The sequence below is a fragment of the Lathamus discolor genome, chromosome 3 (assembly GCF_037157495.1).
Source record: "Lathamus discolor isolate bLatDis1 chromosome 3, bLatDis1.hap1, whole genome shotgun sequence".
In the NCBI taxonomy this organism is placed as follows: Eukaryota; Metazoa; Chordata; class Aves; order Psittaciformes; family Psittacidae; genus Lathamus; species Lathamus discolor.
In genome coordinates, this window is record NC_088886.1 from 108,974,149 (window position 1) to 109,001,022 (window position 26,874).

At 37.7% G+C, this 26,874-nt stretch overlaps 1 protein-coding gene across 5 annotated transcripts in view; it reads left to right on the forward strand.

Moving 5' to 3' along the window:
- PCDH15 (protocadherin related 15) overlaps nt 1-26,874 on the forward strand; it is a 464,553-nt gene that overhangs the window by 225,065 nt on the left and 212,614 nt on the right. For all 5 annotated transcript variants that reach the window (XM_065671106.1, XM_065671105.1, XM_065671103.1 and 2 more), the window contains 2 exons: nt 12,099-12,207; nt 18,711-18,823. In XM_065671106.1, the coding sequence (XP_065527178.1) occupies nt 12,099-12,207; nt 18,711-18,823 (222 nt within the window). The remainder of the gene's footprint in view (nt 1-12,098; nt 12,208-18,710; nt 18,824-26,874) is intronic.

The following is a 26,874-nucleotide window of genomic DNA, read 5'->3' on the forward strand; positions in this document are numbered from 1 at the left end:
TGGATTCAGTTCCCTTCTTAAAGTTTAAGGATAAACTCGTTGGTTGTTTTGGGGTTTTGTTGGTTTTTTGCTGTTTTTTTTTTTGGGGGGGGGAGAGGGGTGTACCTTTTTTTCTTTAGTTGCAGCCATACAGAGGTCATCAGATTGATATTAAGTTCAAGATAATGGACAATGTTAAACAAGCAGTATCATTCACAGTAGATTTAGTAGTGTAGGCTTTTTTATAACCTCACTTGGTGATTTTGAATTAACGGTATGGAAATGACTCTTCCAGCAAAGTCGAATGGGCTGCTTTGATAAGCTATTGATTATCCACTAGTGCATGATAAGGAGTCATAAAAGGTGTTTTAAGGCTTCTGTTATGACTTTCCCTATCTTTTCCATTTTTGTGATTGATTGGCTGTCTCCCATATGCAATGTCTTGATAAGCAGAGCCTTTTTTAAAAAAAGAAATGTCACCGAAAAGTACTGAAGCATGAAAAGGTTGAAATTACAAAGATATGATGTTTCAGGTAATTAATTTTTATGTATTTGGGAGTGTACCAAGACAGTATGGCTAACTAAAAATAATTATCAGTAAATTCTCAGTAATTTTAATATGTTAATACATGAACCTAAGAATTGTTTTTATGTAATCTCTCTTAGCAGGCAAGCAAGCACTTCACTTGCTTGATGTATTGAACAGGTGGGACAGTCACTGTTTAATATCTAAGATTTTAAATATAGCTGTAAATAAAGGAGAAGTTGACTGCTTTTCAGTTCAAGAACAGACAAAACTGTGCTTTTCAATTATAAAATGTAATGAATATTTATAGAAACCAGATGTTTCAATTATTGAAAACACTCTTTCTGGTTGAGAAAATTATAGCAAGGCTGCAGAAGAAGTGAATATAGTCTGAGAGATACTTTCCTGCTGGTGATTTTAGCCAAGTTGCATTTCAGAAACAGAGATTGTATCTCTGGGTAGGAATCAAGTGAATAAAGTCACAGTTTGCTTTGAGTACAGGAAACTTGCTATAAGTGTGGGATTGCTATGGTGAAGACCTTGCCTTGTGGATGCGCTACATAGCACAAAAGGCAGGGAGAATAGTGGATTTTCTTGAAAGACAGAACAGGAAAACACAGACATTTTTAGTAATGTGAAAATAATTCATTGAGCATAATTTATATGCTTTAGATTCTCACTAATACTAATCTTTCTTAAAATGGACAAATGGAGGTTTTAAGGGAAAAAGGATCAAGCTTGACTGAAAACTAAAATGTTTTGGATGATACATACTCAAAAACTGAACTAAGAAAAGAAAAACATAATTGTCAATCATCTTTGAAGGTTGTGTTTGGGTTGAGAGAAACAGATTTGGTTTATTGCTAGAACTGTGTTGTCAAGTGGCCCATGATACAGACTGGCTATGTGGCTGCCTTGCCTTGGAAGGAGGAGCAAGGACACTGGTAGTTCACCAGAGATCCAGTCTATCTGGGTATTTGGCTGATGGTGGCATTTTCTAGGTATTTATCAAGTTGTAAATTGAAATTTTAGAGACTTCATATCAGATCTGATTCCTTTAGTTATCAAGAGTAAGAGGGGAATAAACTGGTAAAAATGACTGATTTTATCATTTACACAATTTTCTTTTTTTTCTTTTTCTCCAAAAACTGAAATGTTCCATTAATTGCTTGATATTTATCATCATGGATAGTAACTTATTGGGACTGCTAATAGGAAAATACTGAATTCTTATAGCTTTGTCAGAAGCTAAGAAGAAAAAGGGTCCTAATTTTGCTTGGAAGAAGTAACTGGAGCTGTAATTAGAAATCGTTTGCTTTCAGAAATGAAGACAATCTGCTTTGGTTCAAACTTTAGTCTGTCACATCAGCCACATAAGTCAAATGCACAAAATGTTCGACACAGGTCTCCAGGATGCCTGTTTGGGTTTAATGTGTGCAGTAATACAGGTTCAGTAGCATAAACCCACCTTCTTGTTGTGTGGCAGAACTGATGCCAAAAATCTTTTGAATTAATGAAATACAAAAAGTGCCAAACACCTTGCTGAAGAGATCTTGCTGCTTCATCCTATTGTATTATTTGTTCATTCTCTGGTTTTCACTTTAAAGTTAGTTTAAAAGAACAACAGCAGCCTCAGAGCAAAGATTTATTCATGATGTGTGAGATCACAAAGCTTACAAAAATAATTACAGGAGGACAGTAGGAAAGTATGATTCATCACTTTTACAAGGTATTTCACAACCAGGGATTTGAAACTGTCTTGCTTTCTGTAAGGCCATTAAAGAATTTTGAATATGAAATGGTAGAACCTTTCACTCCTCGAAAACTAGAGCTTCAGGAGAGGAAAGAGTGCCTGAGAAAGTAACATCTCTGTCTCATTCTGAGCTCTGGTCTGCATCTTGAACATGCAATCGACTACTTATGTGATTTAATTGCTGTCTTGGATATTTGCCATGACAAAACAGCCACTTTCAGACTATGCACTTCTTTTTTCTGTTTCATAGAACTGTGTTTGTTACATCCTAAAGTGTAGCTGTTGTCAAAGAGGAAGCATATGTATTAATTTATTTGATCCTTAAATGTCATTTAGAAGCATCTAATGGTTTTAAATGTTGACATTTAGACAAAATAATTTTTCAGCGATTCTGTATCAATAAACTTCATTTCAGAAGAATTCTCATCTATGTTGTAACACTGATCCTTGTAGAGATAATTATAATTTCAATAACTAGGCTATCCCATTAAACTATAAACTAGCTGTTCACTAAGGGTCACAAAGAAAGATTTCTCTTTTCAGCTCGTCACAATGCAAAGGGTCCAGATTATAATAGCTCTTCAATTAATCAAATAGTGATTCATGTGCAAGTACACTTGCAAGTTATGGGAGATTGAGTAGTAGAAGGAGTTTATTCTCTGAGGCAGGAGTGCTAACCCTTGGAGTCGCTCTGAGTGCTGCTTCCCCTTTCATGGTATGGCTCTTGATTAGCAATGTAGCTGTGGCAACTCAGAGCTCACCTTGGACTGCATCACCTGTTGGTTTTTTTTCAGTTGTCGCTGGTCTTCTAAGGATAACTTAGGAGTCCCCTTGGTCCACTGCACTCTTATGATACAGATGTGCTCTTGTTCCACTTTTTGTTCTTGTGTTCCCAAGGCAGTGTTTGCCCTTAAGGGGTCAGCAGCCCTCCCAGCTGTGCCATCCATCTTGATGGAGCACCCACAGTGGAGCTGCTTCATCACATTGGGGCAGGAGCTGCCAAAGGAGCCCAGCAGCTTAGTTTTTTTTTCCCATTGTCCTGGCCCCCTGTCTAAAATGTGAAGAAGCCAGAAAGAAGAATGCCTTGTGCCATGCTAAATAGCATTTCCCTGCCTCCAGCTGTGGGCTGCACAAGGCAGTGTAGAGTAGGGAAGGGGCAGGAATACATTTCTGTAGAAAACCTTGCTTAAAATCCTAGCAGTCTTTCCTCTAGAGCATAAGAAAATTAATGGTGAACTGCAACGCCCTCTTCTGAAAAAAGAAAATGTGCTTAGTTTGCATTTGGCTCTGCATCAATACCTCTGTCAACTACAGCAGTGCTGAAGTTTAAAGCAGCTCATATTTCTAGGCAGGTAGCAATTAGCTTTGTAAACAATTCCTGCTTTTTGCTCTGGAAGAGTGTTGGGATTAGAGAAGAAAAACATTTAAACATAAAATTTTCACTATAATGTAAAAAGATGTGAGGACAAGTTTAAACATAAAGTATGTGAGCATTGCAGGTTGTATGTGTACGTGTACACATATATCTCTACACAAATGCACAAATATGTTGAAAATGCACCTAGTAAAACCATTTTTCCTCTATAACCTTCACTTACATTAATGCCACTGTTAATGTAACCATTAAAGCAGAGTAATAAAGTGGTTATGATAACGGTGATACAGAATTTGTAGCTGGCTCTGAGCACGAAACCTCTGCCTAAAATTTTCTCTTGACAGGAGACTAATGAGAAAAGGACAGTTTGGAGAAAGTCAGGTGTGAGGTAGTTACAGCTGACATTCCCATGCCTAAACTAGGGAAGTGCCCATATAGTTGCAAGCAAAACCAAAAACCCTCCAAAATCTGTAAAGAATATATAAATATTTCTTCTCAAAGCTGACAGTGGTGGACCATAGGGGTATTTTGCTAACCACAGATGTTCAGTTCCTGTATCAGCCTGATGAATGGAAATGCTGCTTGGCTGAAGATTCAGTAATTCCAAAATTTCCTCTCCTTTGAGACTTCTGAACTTGTTTGTCCCTCTAGGTGAGAACTTGGCTCTACCAAAGCACAGTTCAAAGAAATAGGCATGTTTGTCTTGAGTTTTGCAACTTGCATTTCTGCAGCCATTTTCTTGCTTCATTCTGAATCCTGAACAGATAAGAAACCTACTATCAAGGATTTGAAAGATAATCAAGGAGATACACTTCATAGTTTGTATGGAAAAAAAGGGAAATGTCAAAAAAGAAATGTGTTTGTTCTTTAATCACAGTCATCACATTGGAACAAATAGAACCTCCAGATTGAATTCTTGTTTTTTGTTGAATTGCAGAACAGGTTATGCCTGCATGCCGAGGCAGGAGGCCCATTGCATAATGCATTTTGTTTAGTCTCCAGCACAGTTACTCTGTTGGAGACATTTCTTATACAGCATGTCAGATACAGAAAAAACAATTTAGTAAGCACTGTGATCAGATCCCGATGATATTCAGTTCTTTTTTGGACCTGCTGTTCATGGACGACATCACTGATAAAAATAGTCTGTATTTTCCTCTGTTCTCTGATTCATTATGCTATCTTGATGCTCTTTCAAAATATTTTTCCTCCTCAAATCTGGCTTGTTTTTACAAATAAATGAAAGTAATTGTGTGTTTTGACAGCTTACTCTGTTATTAACATGATCTGTCAGGATATTTGAATTTTCCAGTTTTCATTTTAGTAAACTGCATAAACATTGAACACAACATAAAACTAAGAACACAGAAACCATGGACTATATTGAACAACAAAGGTGCTAAAAGCTATTTGACAAGTACAGTGCTGAATTTAGAAAGTTAGGTCCCTTTTTAGTAATCAATCGCATGTCTTAGTTTTCACCATCAGTTAGTAAAACATTTTTTGTACCCCCAGAGAAAATGTGAGAGGTTAGTTCACACACATCAACTGCATAAATTATTCACTGTTCTTTTTTATCAGCTTTTAGAAAGGAAGGTGAACTTCCTAAAGATAAATAGCTAGAATTATTTTAAACTTGTAAATCACCCCCCCTCATTATAATTACTTTCTCCATATATGTATGATTTCATAATACCAGTTTTACTCTCTGCTGTTAATAGCTAGTTGACATTCCCCTAAGGATGGACTGTTATACCATAGTTCCTGTTTTACTAGTGGTATTGAAAAAAATGACCTTTCACCCAAAATACTGAATTTGCTACACTGTGAATCCAGGAATACAGTTCATATTTCATTTACATACCAAGTGTGGACGTTCTACCCTGTCTGGTCGGACTCTACATCATCTGGTGGTAAGAAGTATTATTTTAACAGAGCACAAATCGTCAGATATACATAGTGTTGCAAACCACTAAAAAGTATGGATTAGGTGAGTTGGCTGCAAATCTCTAGAGTTAAGCAATGTAGATTTTAATGGACTTGGTTTCCTCATATAGGCTTGCCCTTACTCAGGGAGCAGTTTCAAGTCAGAACTTTTGCCATATAAATTTGTTTAGCACCTGTGACAGTTTGATCAGAACAATTTTCTGCAGAGGCTTTATTCTCTAGCTTCTTTCAGGTTCACAGTGTGTTTTAAATCTGTGCTTGGGGTTTTCTTCCTGTCTTTCTATATTGGCTTTCAGTTGAGATCTTAGCCAAAAATTCAGGATTCTGTGTTGTGCCAGAGGAGGGTCAGAAGATCCAATTTACCCTATATTTGTATATGTCTTAGTATCATGTTAGCCCTAAAAGAGTAGCATAGGAAATTCTCCTGATGTGACGCACTGCCTCTCCCTGTCTTTCCTCACTGATCAAAGGGAGCATCTCTAGGCACTTGTAGCTATCAAAAGGAAGGCATGAAGAGGGGGAGAATGGTGAGATCTTTTCTAGTCTATTTCTTACTTTTTGGTTTCACTTGTGGTTGGAGAATGTCGTTGAAATATTTTGTGCATTTTATTGACATGTAAGTACTTTATGATAGATTTATGCTCATTAGTGTTTTGTCACAGCCCTTGTACTGGCATAGCATCTGAAGCAGCAGCAAAAGATGTTATTGGAATGGTTTTGCAATTCTTCCTGCTGTTTTAGAACTGTGTGTTGGCAATAGTACATGCATTTCTGCACAGCATGGCTATAACTTAGACAATTTCCAATTTACAGCTTGTATTCTAACCTCACACGTTTCTTCAGGAGAGCACAAAGACAGACAGTGTAACCATAATGATTCTTCAATTCATCTAAAACTTTGTTGGTTTAATATTTTAGAGCTCCCTTTGAAGGGGTTCTGGTTGTCAGCATAGGGTAATTTATGTTGTTTTACTAATATCTATCTACTGAAAAGCTTCTTGCCTTATTTGCATAGGGATGAGAGTTCCACCGCCTTTATCAGTAAATTCATCAGCTAAGCAATGAGCATGATGTGCATTGAAGGCCCCTAGGCTTTGTTTGGAGTCCACTGGCTACAGTTAGAGCTCACTAACTGGGAAGGCTATAAAAATAGTACTTTTCAGGATGTAAAAAGCTAGCGTGAAATATCTTATGTTAACTAATTGTGATATTGACCACCTTGTTCTGAGAAAATAGATGTAGCTGTATTGCTTTATACTGTGAGAGAAACACAAGAAAAGCTGATGGTTAAATGTGATCCACTGTTTTCTTTGGAATATTTTGTGTCACGAAAAGTTATTACTATGAAATACTCTACAGTTCTCAGCACTTCCTAGAAAATAGCATGCTATGCACAAAAAAAAAAGGTAGGAAAAGAAATGAATGTATTGTATGTTCATACAATTTGGGCATTGCAAAGCATTATATGCATCTTCCTTAGTTTTGTTCAGAGCAGTAATAAAGATTACAAATTGTCAAACACAAGAAAAAGCCTGTGTGTTTCAGTGATTTAATCCAGTTTGCTAAACTCTATTTATATATTTTAACCTGTCAGCAGAGGGACAGAGAATCTGAATCTTATTTTCTTGAAAATCATTGAACCACTTAATCAGTGAAGACTTCAATTCCTAGGCTAGAAATTTGGATGATTGTGTGTATTGGGGTGTTGACCGACGACCAGCTAAACATGAGGCATCAGTGTGTCAAGGTAGCCAAGAAGTTCAACAGAATCTTGCCTGTATCAGCAATAGTGCAGCCAGCAGGACCAGGGCAGTGATCATCCCCCTGTACTTGGCACTGGAGAGAACACACCTCGAATCCAGTGTTCGGTTCTGGGCCCCTCACTACAAGAGAGATATTGAATTGCTGGAGTGGGTTCAGAGAAGGGCAACAAAGCTGGGGAAGGGTCTGGAGCACAAGTCTTATGAGGAATGGCTGAAGGAACTGGGGTTGTTTAGTCTGGAGAAGACTCAGGAGGAACCTTATTGCTCTCCACAGCTACCTGAAAGGAGGTTGTAGTGAGGTGGGGGTCGATCTCTTTTCCCAAGTAACAAGTGATAGGACAAGAGGTAATGGTCTCAGGCTGCACCAGGGGAGGTTTAGGCTGAAAATTAGGAAAGATTTCTTTACCAAAAAGGTAGTCAGTTATTGGAACAGGCTGCCCAGGGCAGTGGTGGAATCCCTGTCCCACAGTGTGCAAAAACTGTAGATGAGGCCCCTAGTGACATGGTTTAGTGGTGGACTTGGCAGTCCTGGAGGAATGATTGATTTAATGATCTTAGAGGTCTTTTCCAACCTAGCTGATTCTATGATTCAGGCCCACAGCTTGGGTAAAGTGGGGAGTTCTCGAGCATACAAGTCCCTGGCCTCAATTTTTATAGTTGAACCAGTTAGTAAAGACACTGGTGTTCCTTGGGAGTAGCAGTGCATGCCACTTGACACAAAGTCAGTGCAAGGCACCATGGTGTGATTGTCTGGAAGCAGCAGCAGGGAAACAGTGATTGCTGTCAGCTGGGAAAATGGGTGGGCAAGGGAACTGGACAACTAGGTCTGCATGCAGTTATTGATGGCAAATGCACATGGTGGTATGGGGTAAGGAGGTGGGAGAAGTTCACTGTGACACAGTAAATGTCAAGATTGAGAAGAAAAAAAAAAGAGAAGTGCTTCAAAATGTAGGATGAAAAGATGACTTTTTATAATCTGTTGCCAGTTGAGTGACGTCATGTTGTCTGTCTTGTAGTGTTGGAAGCAATCTCTGTTGCAAAGCTGGCAGCTGACTTGATTCAGATCAAAATACTTACTTGACATCATATAAAAACATTTTTCTTAAGCTCTCCCCTAACGTTAATAAATATTATAATCTGCTGAATCTGAATAAATTAGATAATCTAGTATTTAGTTATGGTCTTTTCACAATCGAATATATATTCTTATGTTTTCAGAGAAAAATGCCTGGGGAGATATTTCAGATCTTTCAATATTAGACAACTTATTGAATTCCTTACAGAAAATGTGTACCTGTTCAGCATTAGTCATCTTACACATGTCATGCACCCATGGAGCAGATCGTATATGTGTATATGAGTGCCTTATCGCTTCTAAGACAATTGTAGCAAACACAGGGTTTACTATGTGTTGGAAAATTATTTTACAAGAATGTCAACTGATTCGGTATGACTGTGATTTAGGATGGATTTTTACAGCCGTGTTAGTAACGCATGTATTGGGTAAAAGTAAGTTAACTGTGTCTACTTAAGAAATGCCAGCACAAACTGGCAAACTGAAATATCAATGTAAATGCACACTCCATTTTTTTTTTAGTGGACTATTGCCCAAGGCACTGTAATGTATCCTATTTTGTCTGGAGTAATAAGTAGTTTCATGATGCTCATCCTTTTTCTTTTTTTCCTTTTTGTTTTTTTAATTATTTTTATTTTTTAACAGTCTTTGTGTATGTCTTAATAACTTAGCCTTTCATGTGAATTAAGGGTAGAATTGCTGTCTTTGAATGCAATAATAAATTCTAAAGATGTAGTTTTGTCTCGTTTGTTACTCTTTTGTTAGTTCATTTCACATAGGCTAATAAACATAGGAACTCTTTGGGTGGGAAGCTCGCCTTTGAATCCAAACAAAAGTTTGGGGGCTCTTCCTTTCCATATGGTTTTATCTTTTACAGCAGCTGGTAATATTTACTTCTGCCTGTGTAGAGGCCCTGGCTACTGACTCCCAGGAGCACCTTAGTGCAGGCAGGTGACAGCTGAAGGAGTTGTGAATCATCAAAGCAGCATCACCTCAGTTTATGAACTCTTTGTGGTAATAAGAGAAACAAAACAAACAAACAATAAGAAAAAACCCCACAATCAACCAATCAAAAAAACCCAACAACAAAACCCCCAAAACACAAACAAAACAATAAGAACAAAAAAAAAAGGCTCAGGAAAGAAAGAAATATCCGTGTGTAATGATCATAGTTATTACTGCTATTGATCAAAGCATGTTTTGATTATAATTTTTTTTTAGTAATCATTTTTCATAAAAAGTATACGTATACCTTCTGAAACAATCCTGCACACGCTTTTACAAATGTATTAACATACTTAATGGCTGTGTCTTTGTGAAGATGTTTTCATAGTTCTAATTTAAATTTAAATGAAAAAGGTACTTGCGTTATCTATTTCAAAACAATATGAAAGTACCTTTAGTTTTGTGTCAAGGCACATCAGCCTATTTGATTCAAAACAGCTTTAAATTATCCCTAAATGTTTCAGCAGTTTGCAGCTGATCTTGTTGCATTGATACCTTTTAGTTTGAGCAGCCTACTTCAGGATGCGTACAGTACAGTTTATATAGAATAAAAATGTAACGGATTGCATGTTTCATTTTTAGTTTTCTTATACTTTTTCATTTCCTTATATAACTTGCTTCTGTTCAATTGATTAATTTGATTGGAGGAGTCAGTTTAATGGTAATGGTAGCAGTGCGAGATAAAATATCCATTGTCCAAGAAGAACCTGTTAATAATTTGAAATTATCAAATGCTGTTTTTCCAAATGCTGCTCTTGGGCTTCTTGAATTGGAAAGTAAAGCACATATCCTTGTTATCTGAGTTATATTATTTTTATTATTTTAGTCTAGTTTTGGTGGTCTGGTGCAGCTGATATCTCATCATTGACAAGGCTAAATCCCTCACTGTTTCTCTTGCATATATTCTGGATGTTTCAGCTTGGCCTGTGATATATTAGTGAGTTTAAAACCTAGCCAGCTTAAGCAAATGAGACTGTTTTGTTGTGGGTATGTTTTAAATTATAATGTCGATTTGTCTGAAAGTGCTTCAATTGATCTCTAAATTTAAAAATGGCATTTTAGTCTGGAATGGTTTTATGTGCAGTCTTATCTCTCAGCATGTAACTTTTATGCAGTTCTAAAGCATTTTAAAAATTCAAATGTATGTCAAATATATCTTGTTCTCTCTTTCCCTATGCCTATTTTGAGATCATCTTCCTCATTACACTTTTAAGAATTTAATTTTTTTAAAGAGTCAAAAGTGGAAGCAGGCATTTGATGAAGGAACTTGCCTTCTCATTGGAAAGTGTGGAAAAAGCCATGAGCAGAGAGGTAAAGTGAGGAGGTATCAGGCCCTGGATCATAAGACTGGAGAAGCCTTGGTGGACCTCAGTAACCCACAGAAAATGACTTCTGGGTGGGCAAACTGTGGGCAGAATATCTTGTGTTATTGCTGATGGCCATATGCCTGCATATCCAAAATTACAGGAGGGGTTGCTAACTGTTGCCTCTTGCAAACTGCCTTGCATCCATTTCTGTCTTGGTCTCCTCATCCTGCCTCAGCTCTTCTCCCTCTAGGTTTATAGACAGGCATCACTAAAGCTCTTGCAGCTTTTTTCCAGATCTCAGCAGGAGGATTTCTAAAGGCTGTGCCAAAACTTGTCCAAGTGTGTGCACTTGTCTCATTCCTATTCCTGTGCTAAATTTCAAGTTCTCTCTTGCAGAACATGGAGTGCTAGTGCTAGAGCTTTCCAAAGCAAAGGCTGCCAGGATTAGTCACACATAGAAACAAATAGGTGTCTGGTTTTTCGTAGAGATGATTAAGCATTTTTGCCACACAGGTGAAAGTTCCAAGAAGGGGAAGGAAAAGACTGCTGCACATACGTTCATGGAGTAACTACATTTCTAGTTGATTAAGCAACCAAGGTTACTGAAACTGTTCTTGTGCCGTTGGGAATGGAAGCTCTGGTGTTACCAGTAGAGACTGCATAAGCATAGGAAGACTTTAGAAAATATTCAAAGCAACAGTGAGGGCTAAGAGCTATTGAGTAGGTACAGGAATGCTATTAAGTTGGTAGGTAAAGAAATGGACATATGAATACCAAACAAAATGAAAGCCTGCAAATGCTTCTTCTGGCTTTCTGTTTCCATGTTTGGCACGCAAGATCACTTCTGAATAATGATGTGAATTACTGCAGTGTCCGTCCAAACTTTTCAAATGTACCTATCCTTGAAATGTCTGTACCTCAGCTTGAATGTCTTTTGCAGTATGTATTCATGTATCACAGCCACTCTAGCTCCTAATGATTCTCAAATTCAGTTTGGTTTTCTTTCCTTTCTTGAAGCATTTCCTGTATTTCACTGCTATGATGATGTCTGAAATGACTGATTCATGGGACTTTGTATAGACAGTCAAGATTTGCTTGAACATTTGTGAGCTTCCTTTCCTTGAAGATACTATTATAGTATAAGATCTATCTCAAAGGCAGGCAATTGCTGTAGAAATATATATGTTGCTGCCTTGATTTTGATTTCAAAAGGGACATGTGCTGTAAGTATTCTTTTAAATGAGTATTTTTTTCTCCTGAAATTTCAGTGAATATCCTTTTCAGTGAGATGTTTTTGTGTTAATCTAAAGATCTGGCTACTGGCTTTCTGTTTTTTCTGTTTCAAACCTATCTGATTTTTCATTTCAGGAACATGTGAACCCCATCAGTGTCACTCCACCCATACAAGCCATAGATCAGGACCGAAACATCCAGCCTCCTTCTGATCGACCAGGCATCCTCTATTCCATCCTAGTAGGTCGGTGTCTGCTACTCTTGCTATCAGTCACAATCAGCCACTTTATTATGCCTAGCCTGAAAAAGATTGACTGGGAGAGTGGAAACCTCATAAAAATTTGTATTGCAGTTGGTGGGATATTTGAAATCATTGTTCTACCTATTTACGTTTAATTTCAATTTAGATGGTTGCATTATTTATTATAATTTATTCAGATGAGATTCAGAATTGCCTGGCTTAGTGAATGGAGCCGCATAGCAAGCAAAAGGAGAGAGGCTTGTCTGTTCATAGCTATGCTGTAGCGCGTTTTTCATTCACAGGTGCAAAGGCACAATAAAAGATGATAAAGAAAAGCAATTAGAGCAGGTTTCATTGCAAAAGTCTTCTGGTACAAAGCAACTTAAAGGAACTTACTGCAGCCGCCTTGAATTTTGTTGCTTGTGTGCTTGCTTGCTTTCCCTTGTAATGTAGTGTTTGTTTAGTTAACTGTGCTGTTTTCTGGCCAGAAAGGAATGCAGTTCTAGAAAGAGTTCAAATAATAGCCACTTTGCTAGAGGATGTCTTCTATTCTGCTATAGATTTTATTTTGTTCCCTGTATTTTGGCATTAGTTTCCTATTGCTCAGCTTGTATGATCTGAAAATGGAAAGGCCTAAGGGAGCAGCTTGCAGTTGCAGTCCTCCACCTGCTGAACTCTTCCCAAAGAGACTGATATAGTAATTTGTGCCCAGTGACTAGCATGAGATTTGAAAGTTGCGTGTTTTATGAAATCTCATCTTTTTAATGTTCGCTGTGTTAAACTGCAGCTACGTGGCTTTCTCACCCATTGACAGGTAGCAGTAAAAATTAGAATGAGCAGATTGAGTAGCTTTGCTTGTAATTAAAAAAAAAAAGGGGGGGAAGGAGAAAAATAGTAGGTTTGATGGTTTGATACATCTGTCATTTTAAGAGCCATCTCAGAGGGTACAAATGAATCGCTACTGTAGCAGGTATCATTGTACTGAAGGTGCAAGTCCTGTGTTCTGTGTGCAAAATGCAAGAGCCTGAACCCTATCAGTGACAACGGGCTAGTCTTCTGGCATTTCCAGGCCCTACTCCCAGGACCATGGAAAGGGACAATGCCATGGCAGATCAGCCTCATCATGGCTGACTTTCAGCATCCTCTAAGAAATCAAGTTTTGTTTGAATAACCACGAAGCAAGCTTTGACTTGGTTTATTTATAAATTGACTTGCTGCCTTTATAAGTTCTGCTATTGACAATTATGCCCTAGTGCAACATTTAGTGCATTTTTATTTTTTTTCCCAAGTTCTTTACATAACTCGCAAAGTTCTTCAGGAGTGAACTAATCAAAAGTTGTGTTTCACTAACCTGTGATGTTTTCAATGGTTGGGTGACTGTTTTGACCTGTAAGAAATAATTCAGAAAGATGTATTAGAGCAATTTGATTTGGGGAATTTTCAATGGAAAGATTATCTCTTTTTTCTCTCTCTCAGTTTTTTTTTCTTTTTTTTTTTTCCTTTTTTTTCTTTTTTTTTTTTCCCATCATCTCCAAAAGGAATTCTTTTTTAGATTTTAAGTCTGTCTTTAACTTTTCCAGTATTCAGTGCTATTTATATTTTACCCTTTACCTCAGAAAATATTAAATCATTTTGCAGGAAGTATGCCTTGCAGCTATTTCTTGTTTTATGGATTTTTCCCTTGCTTTAAATCTAAATGTATTTCTTTATTTCTTTGGAGATGTCTCTTAGTCCGAACTATGCTTATTATTTTATAAGCTAGTTACCGTATGAGAATGATTTTTAATTGCATTTGATTTGACTAAGTTATTTTTTTTTTCTTTTACCCTGCTTTATTACTCTCTCTGCACAATTTTACAAGACAAGTCCTGGTATATGCTTTAGGCACTATGGTTGTTATGTATGAAATCTGCCCGTCTTTCTCAGTGTCTTTAGGATCTACTCTAAAGACACACTTCTTTTAACAAAGCCCATCATCGCTGCAGTGATAACTCACTTCTATTTGATGTGGCTTACTAACCTTATCCTTGAGTGCACGTAAAGATCTCTGCCTGTCTAACTTTCAAGCTAACTGATCTTTCAAGTGTTCAGGTAGTTGCCTTAAGGCTGCTTTTGTTGAGTCTAGTGATCTTCCCCATGTGGAGGGTACAGGTGAACCCCTCCAGTTCCAGCAACAACAGGTTACTCTGCAGTTCATTGAAAAGTAGTTGAAACAATGCACTCAGTGAGGTAATGACAAATGCCTGTGAAAGTCTTGTTACACAGTCACACGAGCATAGCACTGCTGAACACAAAACTAACTTCAGGGTAAGGTACTTGAGAAATAGAGAAATAGCCCAAGTGTGTTAGTAGCTCATTATTTTTTGCTTTCTTTCTCATTCTGACCTCTGAGTGCAGTCCTCTCAAAGAATATACCATGATGTCTGAATTTACTTGTTCAAGTGTTTATGGACTGATACTGATAAAACAATAGAAGAATAGGTCTTAAGTATTCTTGAAGGTCATCCTAAGATTAGAGAACTAGTTACAACATTGTACTACTGGGATTGTTGTCTTCTATTTAAAATATTGACTAAAATACATGATGAAAGAACTACCTTATAAAGTACAGTAGAGTAATTCAGAAAACAGAGTTGAACTGGGGCCATGATTTAATTTTTCATTTCTTCGAAAATGTCTAATATCTTTACATTTGGAAGCATGATGTTTGGAAATTGTTTTATTTCCATACACCAATTTTTCTGGATCATTGCAATAAACCCTCATATAGTGTCTGGCTTACATAAGTGTGTACACAAGACCCCCTCTTTGCATGTATCATGTGCACAATAAAAAAGGAGTAGAAGTTAGCTCACCCTCTCTCATCTTCAGGTTCACCCCATTTTTTTCCTTAGTGCTAACTGCTGCTCAGCCTGTTTAAAGATTTTCACTTAGCTGTTTTTACTTGTAATTTTAAAGCTTCCTTATCTTTGTTGTTGGCCCTTGGGAAAAGTAAATTTTTTCATCAAATCATCATCTTCTGGTTTTGACCCTGGAAATGTCTTTGTGATTTCTGCTGCAAATTTTGGAAAAATAAGCATATATTTGGCTGATATTTAAATGAAGAGCCAAAAAAGCACAGCAGCATTTTCTGGGGGGGGTTCTCTCCAGTCCTGTGAGCTCCCTGATTCACTTGCTGGCAGGCAACATGCCCCACAAAAGCCCTCCTTTGTCTCCAAGAAAAGCGAACCTAAGAGCACTCTTCACTTTGTGGACATACCTCGGTAAGATCATGTTGTGGTTTAACCCTAGCCAGCAACTGAGCACCACACAGCCACTCGCTCACTCTCCCCCAGTGGGTTGGGGGAAAGAATCACAAGAATAAAAGTGAGAAAACTCATGGGTTGAGATAAAGACAGTTTAATAAGTAAAGCAAAAGCCATGAACACAAGCAGAGCAAAACAAGGCATTCATTCACCACTTCCCATGGCAGGTGTTTAGCAATGTCCAGGAAAGCAGGGCTCTATCACATGTAATGGTTACTTAGGAAGACAAACACCATCTCTTCAAACATCCTCCTTTCCTTCCTTCTTCACCCAAATTTATATGATGAGCATGAAACCATATGGCATGGAGTATTCCTTTGGTCAGTTGAGGTCACCTCTCCCAGCTACTAGCCAGCATTAAATTTATCTGCTTTTCCTAGGTTATATTTTCTTACAGGTTGGACTCATGAGAAACTGGCAGTTAGGGATGTTGCAAGTAGCTCTTCATCCAGTAATGCCTGTCATAATACACAGGTGACACATTTTGAAGGCCCACCATTACAGCTGCAGTAGGAAATTCCTCCTTTCTGGAAATAGAGCAAGGCAATAGCATGAACTGAGGGTTGCTCTGCTCTGCCAAAGTACAAATATTTTTGTCTATGCAGAAGCAGATATCTCTGTACCTGGAAAACTTTTACTTTCAGAGTTTGTTTCCTGGATTTTGGACCATTCCTGTGGGAGGCAGCAGCTGAGCACGCATCATCAGCTAGGATCCAGGCAATCCAGCTCTGTTGTACACAAATTTTTTACTGACTGGTGGTTCTTGCTGTCTTTTCCTTTACCATTTTGGTTTCGGATTTTTGTTTGTTTGTTTTACCCTTGGATTCTTTCCTGACATCCTTATACAATGTTAGCTTCATCTTCCCTGCTGTAGATCACTTCGTATCTCTTATAGCCACCTCTATTCTCCCCTGTATATTTGTTCTTCTTCAGGGAACCTCTTGTTTTCTACTTTCCTGGTGATTTTGCATCTAGTCCTCAATCTCTTCATTTTTCTTAGCTTCAGTATCAGCCCCTGTGATGTGTAGCCTCCTAAGACTACAGCAATCTGTTAACTGCCAAAAGCTTGGAGGTCCTGTTGGATGCCCAGTTGCTCATAAAAGTTACATTAGTTAATTAAGAGTGGAAATTAAAAGTTGGGGCAGGGAGAAACTGGTCTTGGAGCTAGAAACTCTGCATTTGCATTAGTGGTATAATGGTAAAAATAATCCATAATGGTTCTTCTGCTGCTACTGTCTGGGTCTATGGAATACAGGTATACAGAGATGGTTGCAGAATATGTATCTAGCAAATTGTTGTCATTTGATGAGTTGCAAAATTAAATTATTGCACATGAGTTTGGACAGTAATCTATCTTCTGGGAGAGTTACTGGCTTTTTAAAAGCAGTTTCTAATCATTCCACTTGAAAGGTAAACAAATAAAAGCATCATTTATCAGAAAAGTGGTCTCTCTGTGTTGAATCCTATGCCCTATTAGACTGGGTTGAGGATTTGGCATGGCAATATTTGTCCTGCTCTCATGGCTGCTCTAAGATACCATATCTGATGAGGTCAGAGAACTTACTGGGGCATTTATACCATCATGCAGGAGTGCTTTATGCTCTTCAGCTGCTACACAGGACTATACCTGGACATAAAATGCTCAAAATCTTAGACTTGTAGTCAGTATTTTGGTTTCTTTGTATACTGATATATATACTGACAAGATGTGAGATGCAAGAGTTCATGCTGTTTCTAAACACGTAGGTTTTGTGGGCTCTGCCCTCTTCAGGTTTGTGCTCTCACACCTCCCCAGCTGAGCCACGCTGGCTCAGGGCAAGTCAGACAGTTAAACCAAAACAAAGTAGAGACAAAGACTGGAGAAGATGGCCATGGAAATGAGGAGAGAATATCCCTTTGTCTTAGGGAAAAAAAAAAAAGGAAAACAAGAAAAAGGTATAGCCTCTGTTCCCTTGATAGCAAGAGACTATTGCTGAACCGTATCCTATATGTTTAATGCTCCATCCTGCCATGGTAATTAATGCTCCATCATTGCTCCTTTTTTTTGTGTACTGTCTTTGAGAATGCTGTCTCAAACTGGCTGCAGCATATTTCTTACCTCCTTCTGTGTCAGGCTGTACTGCTACAGTATTTCAGCTTGAGCACAGTACCATGGGAATGGTTTTGGGCTGCACGTTTTTGGGCTGCATGTTTTTGGGCTGCAGCTGCCTGGTGGGCCAGCCTAGGGGCCAGGCAGAGGTCATGACTGTCGTCATCTTTTGCAATAGCCCTTCCTGAATCTCCGTGTTTTCACAAGTCTGTTCAGACTCTGAGTGCTTCTTTCTTAACTGGGTTGAAGAGTATCCTGGAAATTTGCAGCCATGAAGACGCAATTTTTTGTTGACAATAAATAGAGACTGTTAGATAAGGTTTCAGCTGGTGCTTCCTCATGGATGAGAAACTTCTTTTCTTAGAAGGGTTTCTAAAATAATGTATCTGCTGTTATTGCTCATGTATATATTATTAATAATGTGTCTAAAGAGCATCCATGGGTGTAACAGAGTGTTAGAAGATCTAAGGTATTTAAAATGTGCATTTTAAAATGCACATGTCAGGGCATCATTTGTGAGCAACAAAATGGCCATCTGAAACTTAGTGGTAACATTTTCATCACATAACCTCACTGTGTATTTTCTTTGTTTAAATGCGTACATTCAAAAAATGGTTCATAGTGTTCATTGCTTTGTGAAAGGTGTCAGCATATGTCCAGTGACACCTCAGGAGAAACGTACTTCAAAGCTGGAGAAAGAAAATCCCAGTGGTATGTGTTTAGTAAGTTGGGTTTCAGGAACATGGTGGATAGGAGTGGGAGACGACTTGCCGTGAAAGCTCATTTCTCCATATGTCCTCTTATGTGATTTGATATCTCCTGGAAGCTCAAAAGCAGAATTTCCACCAGCTGCAGGTGTGTTTGGGCTCTTGTTGTTAAGTCCGTAGGGGTTCCCGGTTAAGGAGCATCTTCATGGTTAGAAAGTGTAATGAAATAATGATATTAAACGTGTAATGTTAGTAGTAACCTTAAGATCCTTGCACACACAACACTATTTTATCCTTATAATGACATGATTTGGTTTTGTTCCTTGGGCTAATACATAAAACAAATATATTGTTTAACTAAATTTTCGGAAACGTTTGTTCAAACCTCGCTGTCTTTTTTTACAGGTACTCCTGAAGATTATACACAGTATTTCCATATGAATCTCACAACAGCAGTACTGACACTCCTAAAGCCAATAAACAGGGATTTACACCAGAAGTTTGACTTGGTTATTAAGGTAATTTTTGGCTGAAATTATATTTCCTGCTTAGTAACAAAAAGCTCTAGTGAAAACGCAGGGAGGACTTGTTTGTATTTCCTGCATTTTGCCTGTCGGGCCTTATTTAGCACAATCACAGGGAAAAAGGGTGTGAAGTACTTTTGAAAAGGGAATGAATCATGGTAGAGTTCTCTACCATTTCATGTTATAGTGATAATTGCATGAAAAAAGTAAGCTTGCTTTTTATGAACTCAGTTGTCTAGAGAATGCATTTGTTCTGTATATCAGGTTTTGCTATATTTATTGGTAAGCAGAGTTCTGCTGTCACTAGGATACATGAAGAAACTTAGGTTGATTAACATCTGAATAAATACGCTAAGAAGTTTGAAGTTAAAGGCCTGAAGTGCTTTGTTTGATTTCATTGTTGTAATCATCAAAATTCAGCAGCCATATACAGTAGCACAATACATCAATTAAAAAAAAATCAGTTACACTGGTACCACGTTATGTGTGCTTAAATAGCAAGCTTTGTTGTTAATGGAACTGTTTATAGGCATTATTAGGTTCATACTGCTGTGTTATATGTTCAGTCAAGAGGGTAATAGGGAAAATTATCAGTTTGTAAGAATGATAATATGCCACCTGCTAGAATAATAAAAGTTTTAATGCTGTGCTGTTCAGGGACCTTTTGAACTGGTATGTCTCAGGCTTGTACAGAATAAGGTCTTCATATTCTTGTGTTGCACATTCTCAAGTTTGTATTTCTCACTGTGTTGAAGTTGAATCTGATTCTATTTTATCTGGAGGTGCACAATATGTGATGTTTCCCTTTAAACAAAAATTATGCTATTTTTCCAGGACTCACTAAATTTAATCTTTAAAATATTCCCTCTGTTATCAAGTGATTTTTTTATTTCGTGCCAAAAAAACCCATGGAGAACAGTAAGAAAAAAAAAAGGTTATTAAGTCAGTACACGAGTATTAGAATGCATGAAGTAAGATGGACAGGAAATGGGTTCACTTATCTGTGGTATGAAACTGCATGGCTGATAAATGTTGAATATCAAAATGGGAAAAGCTAAACTTAGTAAGACATGCTGGTTTTCAGCCTCTCTGCTATCTCCAGAAGATATTTGGTGATAAAGAAGCAAACTTGTTGGCCATCCTAGGGAAGCTCCTGTCATTTCTATTACCTGCAAAGGAACAAGGACATTTACAAAAGAACATGGGGATTTTTTTATTTTTTTTTTCTTTGTGTGTGCATTCCTGTTGAAATTTCCATGTGGCAGTTACAAGGCTGTCACAGTAAGCAGGTGTATTTACACTTCGTAGTGTTAGTAATACTCTAACTAAACGTATAGTCTATATGAGACCTAAAATGTGTAAGGCTGTGAACATGAATAGTGTGTGTTCTTTTCCATTACTTACTGTTACTTTTATTATAAAAGATTGCTTCTGAGATGCAAAAACACACCCCATAGTACTTATTCCTTTCTTGAAATCAGTTGCTGCTTTTGAAGTAAGTTTTATTTGTACATAAATAAAAGTCATTTGAAGATTGATGTCCATAGAGGACTTGTACGTCTCTTTGAAGAGCAGACCATTTGGTAGGAGAACAATCTCCTCTGAAACAGGTGGTCCTACTTTACAGAAAGCAGTTGGTAGAGAAATCAAGCTAAAGCTGCAGGCAGAGGGAGCACACTTTCAGCAACCTTGAAGGCTAAAATGTAGCCGTATCTTTGATCAGCAGCTTTGCTGAAACATCTTCTAATATACTCAATAAAATAGTATGCCTATTAAAACTATATTTCCTTAGCATTGTCACTATGGTAGCTATCTTTCTCCTGGAGGATAACGATTTGTAACAGGAAGGCATGTAATCTATTTAGTCCTCAGTAGAGTTAACTTCACCTCTGATACCTCTTTGCTTGTAGAAGGGGATAAAGTTGCTTGAAGCAAATGGCAGAAGCTTTGATCACCATTCATGAAAAAAAGCCATAACCATTGCACTGTAGACATGAGACTACATTCTTGTTACTAGCTCTAAAAATTGTCAGTCAGGTTTTTTGTTGTTACTTGGTTTGTTTTGGTTTTTCTGAAGTACGCATATCAAAAGGGGACAAATAGCCGAATTGGTGCACTTTGATCCTTTCCTATTCAAACATCAGCTATTTATCAATCAAACAAAATCTAACCTGACAGTTCTATTAAAATCAATTTGCTAAGTGGATGGGCTACTGAAGGCTAGATTAGATGTGCTCACAGTCGACAAAATACTAATGAATTGAAGTGTTACACTACAGAGGAATTTACCACACCTGTAAGAGACCAGACTGATAAAATTACTCATGCTGAGCGGTAGTTTATTTCATAGGCATTTGCGTGGTGTTTGGAGTAGGCTGAGAAGTCTACACTACCACAACGGCTGTCATTCTGGTCCAAAAAATATGTATGTGAAGATTTGGGGGAGAAATTGTCAATAGCAAGTCATAAAGAGTTTTTGTTTTATAAAATACTTGAGAACATCATGACTACTTAGATTCTTTCAGTATATTGTAAAGCAGTGATCTTCCTCTAAGTAAACCAATAGCTGTGAAATTTACTATGATTACAGAAATATTGTCAACTCTGTTAAGACCCAAGGTGTTTCTACTGAATATATGAATAGTATATACAGTGTAAAGGAGGTAGGGAAAGTGTTTTATTAGCGGCTGTTGTGTAACTGCTTGATAATATGCGAGAAGTCAGCTGTGGTTGATCAATACATCTATATTGCAGTGGGTTGGTATCCAGTAAGTGAGGAAGAATCAAGAATTTGGTTCATTCATTTTGCTATAAAACCTGCAGGACTTGCAATAGAAAAAAAGACTGAAAGTATTTAGAGGCTGATGATGTACAGGCATAACCTTTTCACTTTATGTTTGTATCTCTCTAGTCTATGTTACATACCTAGAACAATCAATACCTCAGATTTTTTCTCCAGTGTAAGAAAATGCATGTATGTCATTCAAAAATAGAAATTTTATTTCTCTTGCAAGAATTGATTTTCCATTTTTGATTACATAGGGATACTTGTATTAATGCCTAAAACCACTTGAACTACTATGACCTGAAGTGAAAAAATAGAAGAAAGTTTTGTTAATCTCATGTGGACCCTTCATACTGGGGAAAATTTTTAATGTCATTTTAGAGTAGATTTTCATACAACCTCTATGGTTAATTCTTAAACCACTGTCTACTGCATTTGATTGTGCCATTGGGAATTTGGGAAGGATTCATGTAGATTTCAGTAAAAACTCCAATTAGATAAAAAAAAAAAAAAAACACAAACAACAAACCAAAAACAAAAACAAAAAAAAAAAAAAAAACAAAAAAAACAACAAAACAAACCAAAACAAACCAAAAAAAAAGGGTTGGGGGAGGGTGGAGAGCTTGGGAGAATAAGTTTCCCAGATTCAAATAACATTTGTAGCCTGAATTGTCAAATAAGGCGTTTCCTAGGATGTGAGATTTTTATGGCTCTTAGAGAAGAGACTCTTACAAAAAGAATTGTTTTTTCACAGTTGCTTGGTTTTTCTGGTGCTTTCCCAATAGGTTTGGTAACAGAAGTGTACTTCAACATCATGCCACAGCCTTCATATTTTGAAAAATATCCTTACAGAGTATCTTATGTACCTATCTCAAAAATCTATTATGCCCAGGTGGTGTTTCAGTCAGACTGGCATTAACCTCATGACACATAATGCCATAGAAACAATTCTGTAGTTGGATTGTGTTTCCTTGTTGTTTAGGTGGTAAGAGGAGGTCAATGCCATGTGTCAGAGTTGAACAGACTGAAATTCCAGTGTTGGAAGAAAATTGGTTTGGGATCCTATTCTGCAAGCACTTCTCTGTTTAGTCTTAAGGCTTGAATCTTTGAATGGAGTGTGATTTCCAGTTTTTAGAAACTGTCCTACTGCCTAATTGGCCGTTTTATTTCTATTGGCTGTGACTAGACACAGGAGGTTTAAATAAGTCTTGTACTTGTTTTGAGTGTGCATGTAAAAACTGAGCATGAGTATCAGCCAGATCAAATTCCATGTTAATGAATGAAGATTGCTTGGAAGCTTGGCTGCAAACATAAAGTACTATCCACTGGTGCACACATTTGATTACAGTAACATTGTTGTGATGCTGGCATGGCATGAGTTTGCATGCCTGCTTTCCTGCCCATCTCAAGAAACTGGGTGATGGGAAGACCATTTTTCATTTCTTATGGAGGTGCTTTTGATCAGAGAGATGCTCACAGTACATATATTGGCTGTTCCTGTATAGTTAAGCCCTTTGCATTATTCATGTTTTTCTCTGATATGGATCTCAGCAGAAATTAAAGGAAGTGATGCTCTCCTACTACTTGCACTGGAGGTTAATTGGTTTCTCTGTTCCTGTTGGGAACTTCATTGATCTATCCTGTCCATTGCTCTCAAGGCTGTTGAAAGTTTACTGTGTTAGTGAAGAGGAGGCATATCTTCAACAACAGTCTCAGGACCAAACTGAGGAGAAATGTGCACTCTGAAGGCAGAAAGCGTATGAGATCGTATGGGAACAGACTCAGAACAAAAGCATTCTTCATGTCAAGATAAATAATATCCACTGCTGTCCCCATATCTACCAAATCATTCATCTCATTGTAGAAGTCTGTCAGGGTGGTCAAGCATGAATTGCCTTGCATAAACTCACACTGATGACTCCCAGCCTTCTCCTTGACTTTCATATGATTGGAAATGGTTGTCAGAATTATTTGCTTCACCAGGAATTTCCCTAGCATTGAGGTGAGGTTGACTGGTCCATAGTTCCCTGGATCTTCCTGCTTGCCTTTCTTGAAGATAGAAGTGATATTTGGTTTTTTATAAAACTCAGGAACCTCTCAGTTGCCATGAACCTTTAAAGTAGTAGAGAGGGGTCTTGGAGTGACATCAGCCAGCTGCCTTAAAATCTGTGAGTGCATCCCGCAAGGTTCCCTGGATTCATGTGTGTCTGATACGTTTAAATATATCCCTAACCTGATCCTCCTCTGTCTTCCTCGCTCCAGACTTTTCCATGGGTCTCAGGAATGGAGATTACTGAAGGCAGGTGTTACCTGTATGGGTTTGAGAAGATGATGACATTGAGTATGGCAGATTTTTCCATGTCCCCTGTCACCCTATCTTACTCAGCAACAGGCCTACGTTTTACCTAATGTTCTTTTTGTTGCTGCTAAACCTGTAGAAGACTTTCTTGTTGCCATTTGGTTCCAGGTGGGCTTTGGCTTTTCTAAACCTGCATGTTAATCCTAATCTGCATGCTCAGACAGTGTTTCTGTAGTCCTACTGCATCACCTGTACCTGGTTCCAGTTCTTGCAGGCTTCTTTTTTTAATATTTGACTTTTCTCAGGAGCTTCTTGCCTATCTATGCAGGCCTGCTGCCAGCTTTCTTTGATTTACTGTTTGCCAACGTGGGCCATTTTTGGACATGGAGAAGGTGATTTTCAGCCCTGGTTTAATGAATATGGGGCCTCTCCTACTCATATAACCCTGAAGGCTTTTGTGGCCAGCCTGAGTCCACCACTTCCTCACTTGGTTGTTGGTTGTCATCCACTTGCCACTTTGATTAGCTGGTAATAATAGCAGCATAGAAGCTGTTGCCCCACCTGGGCATTCTGGTAGTAAGGATGAGGATTGACTGTAGAATTGCAAAAGTGTCTTGCAAGACCAAATGAGTCAGTAATAAAATGGCTGATAAAATTAGGCATAGCTTAAAAAAAAGTGAAGCAAGTCAGAAAAGGTCATCCTAGTCTTATACATAAGATGATGGGTTCTGGCTTGAGTTGGGAATGAGATCTTGGCATTGTAACTGAAAACTGAGTATGAAGATTGGCTCAATGATCTGTGGCTGTCAAAAAAACACCAAACAAGCAACAAAACAGACCAAAACCAGAAACAAAAAAGGGCAAATTCAGTGCTGGAAATCATTAGGAAAAATAGAGAACAGAACAAAGGAAAAAATAAATCACTCTGGTACTGTACAGATCCAGCTTGTATATGTGTCTTGACCATGGTGCACAGCTCTTGTCTCTTATCACAAAAAGGGCAGAGCAGAACTGAAGCAGGTTCATATCAGGTGAGGAAGAAAGAAGGTTTGATAGAAACCCATAAAATATAATTTCATGATTCCAAGAATGAAGAGGAATCAATAGTTCACTGTCTCTGTGATGTAGTGAAGCAAGCAGGTGACAAGCTTAAAACAGACAAAATAAGGTTGTTCATCAAATATAGTTTGTCTGCTTTGACAAGGAGTGATGTGGGTCTGAAAGTTGACATGAGCTCAAGGGGAGGCAAGGCTGGATTGTGAAGAAAAATCTGTTGCTTTAAAGAGAAATCCAGAGAAATCTGAGCTGCTTACATTCTTCTCTAGTCTGTCTTTGGCTGCAGCTGCAAGCATGATTTTGTACTGTCTAGATTCTTGGTCTGATCTAATAAAATTATTCCTATGATTTTATTATTTTTTTTTATTATGAGTTTCATAAAAACCACAGTGCAGGCAATAAAATGATGTGCATCAGCCTGAGGCTCATGAGACTGAAAATTCCTGGACTGGTCCAGGAATGGTCCAAAGTCAATATTTTTGTAGCTTTAAAATGTCGTGAAATATCTGACTTTTTCACAACTTCAGAAACTTCATACTTGTAATGCTTGGTGGGATTTTGTAATGATGTAATCCTCCAACTCTTCTCATCCTGTTTTGGCCTCTTGGTTCCAAAGGCTTGTTGGCCTTTGTTATCTTTGTTCAGGGTAGCTCTAATTTCCCTCTTATCCAGTGTATCTTTAAAAAATGTATTTTCTTGCATTTAGGAGGATTTTTGCTTATTCTTTGCTCTTCTAAATTTTAAAATGGTGCAAATAGGGATTTCAGCACAAAGTGTTATGCCCCATTTATTTAGTTTAATCAATATGATACAGACTGATTAGCTTGAAAGATGTCTGGGCTGCAGCTGAGAACTCTGAGAAAACTTCACAGTGATTGCTGCTAAATAGGTCTCTAGAAAGTAACCTGTATGTTAAAAAGCTCATCTTCCTAAAAATTGATGTGTGCTCAGAGAAATTTCAGAGAAGAAAGTGGAGAATAAAATATAGACCTCATGACAAGTATGGTTTTCCAGAAATATTTTGTCCTTGTTCTGGAACTGCTTTGGTTTTGTCTCCCTTTTGAAATGCAACTGAAGATTGTCTCCTCTGATATTCTTCCAGAACAGTAGAGATGTATCAGCTATAACAGGAAAAAGGGTGATTGCTCTGCCTCAAGATAGAACATGAACTGAAAAAAATGAGTGGTTTTGTACTCATGGTGACAGATTAGAAAAAGAATGGAAGAAATGTATTTTCATTAAATAGTTGCTCAGTACAATTCCTGACAATGATAAAATCTTCAAAATCATTAGTTTGGCTGAACTGCTGTGCATCTCCTGTAGGTATTAAGTAAAATAACTGTTTTTTAAAATGGCTTTTCAAATATTCATCCCTTATGTGAACTCAGTATTCGATTACTCCTCTTGGCTTGTCATTGTCAGAAAAGTGTACCAAGTCCAGATAGTCTGGAAATTTCTGTTCTCTTTACAAGAGGCTTTTTCTCAGTCTCGTGTGTAGTGCAGTGGTGAGAGTTCATGTAGAATGGAAAACATGAGTTCAGAGACAGTTTTTCTGTTGGTTAATAAGGAGAGGGGAAAAAAAGGGTGTAGGAAAACAAAACCCTTTCCTAAATATCAATAAAATGTTTCTTCATATCAGTCTATCTCCAATGTTATCACATACGTATTGAAAAACAGCAAGTTTTTCCTGTGTTTAGTAGCATCTCAGCATGGTAAATGTTTTCCTTGCTTTTAAAGTATTGTCACAGATGCACATTAGAAAGACCAGTGATTGTGAGTAAAGACTGACTGCAAATTGTGTGTCATCACTCAGAGCAATGAAAACATTAAAATACATAAATGGTAACCTCTGTAATGTCTTTTATTTACAGAAATAGCTGTATTTCCTCTCTTCAGTAAACAGAC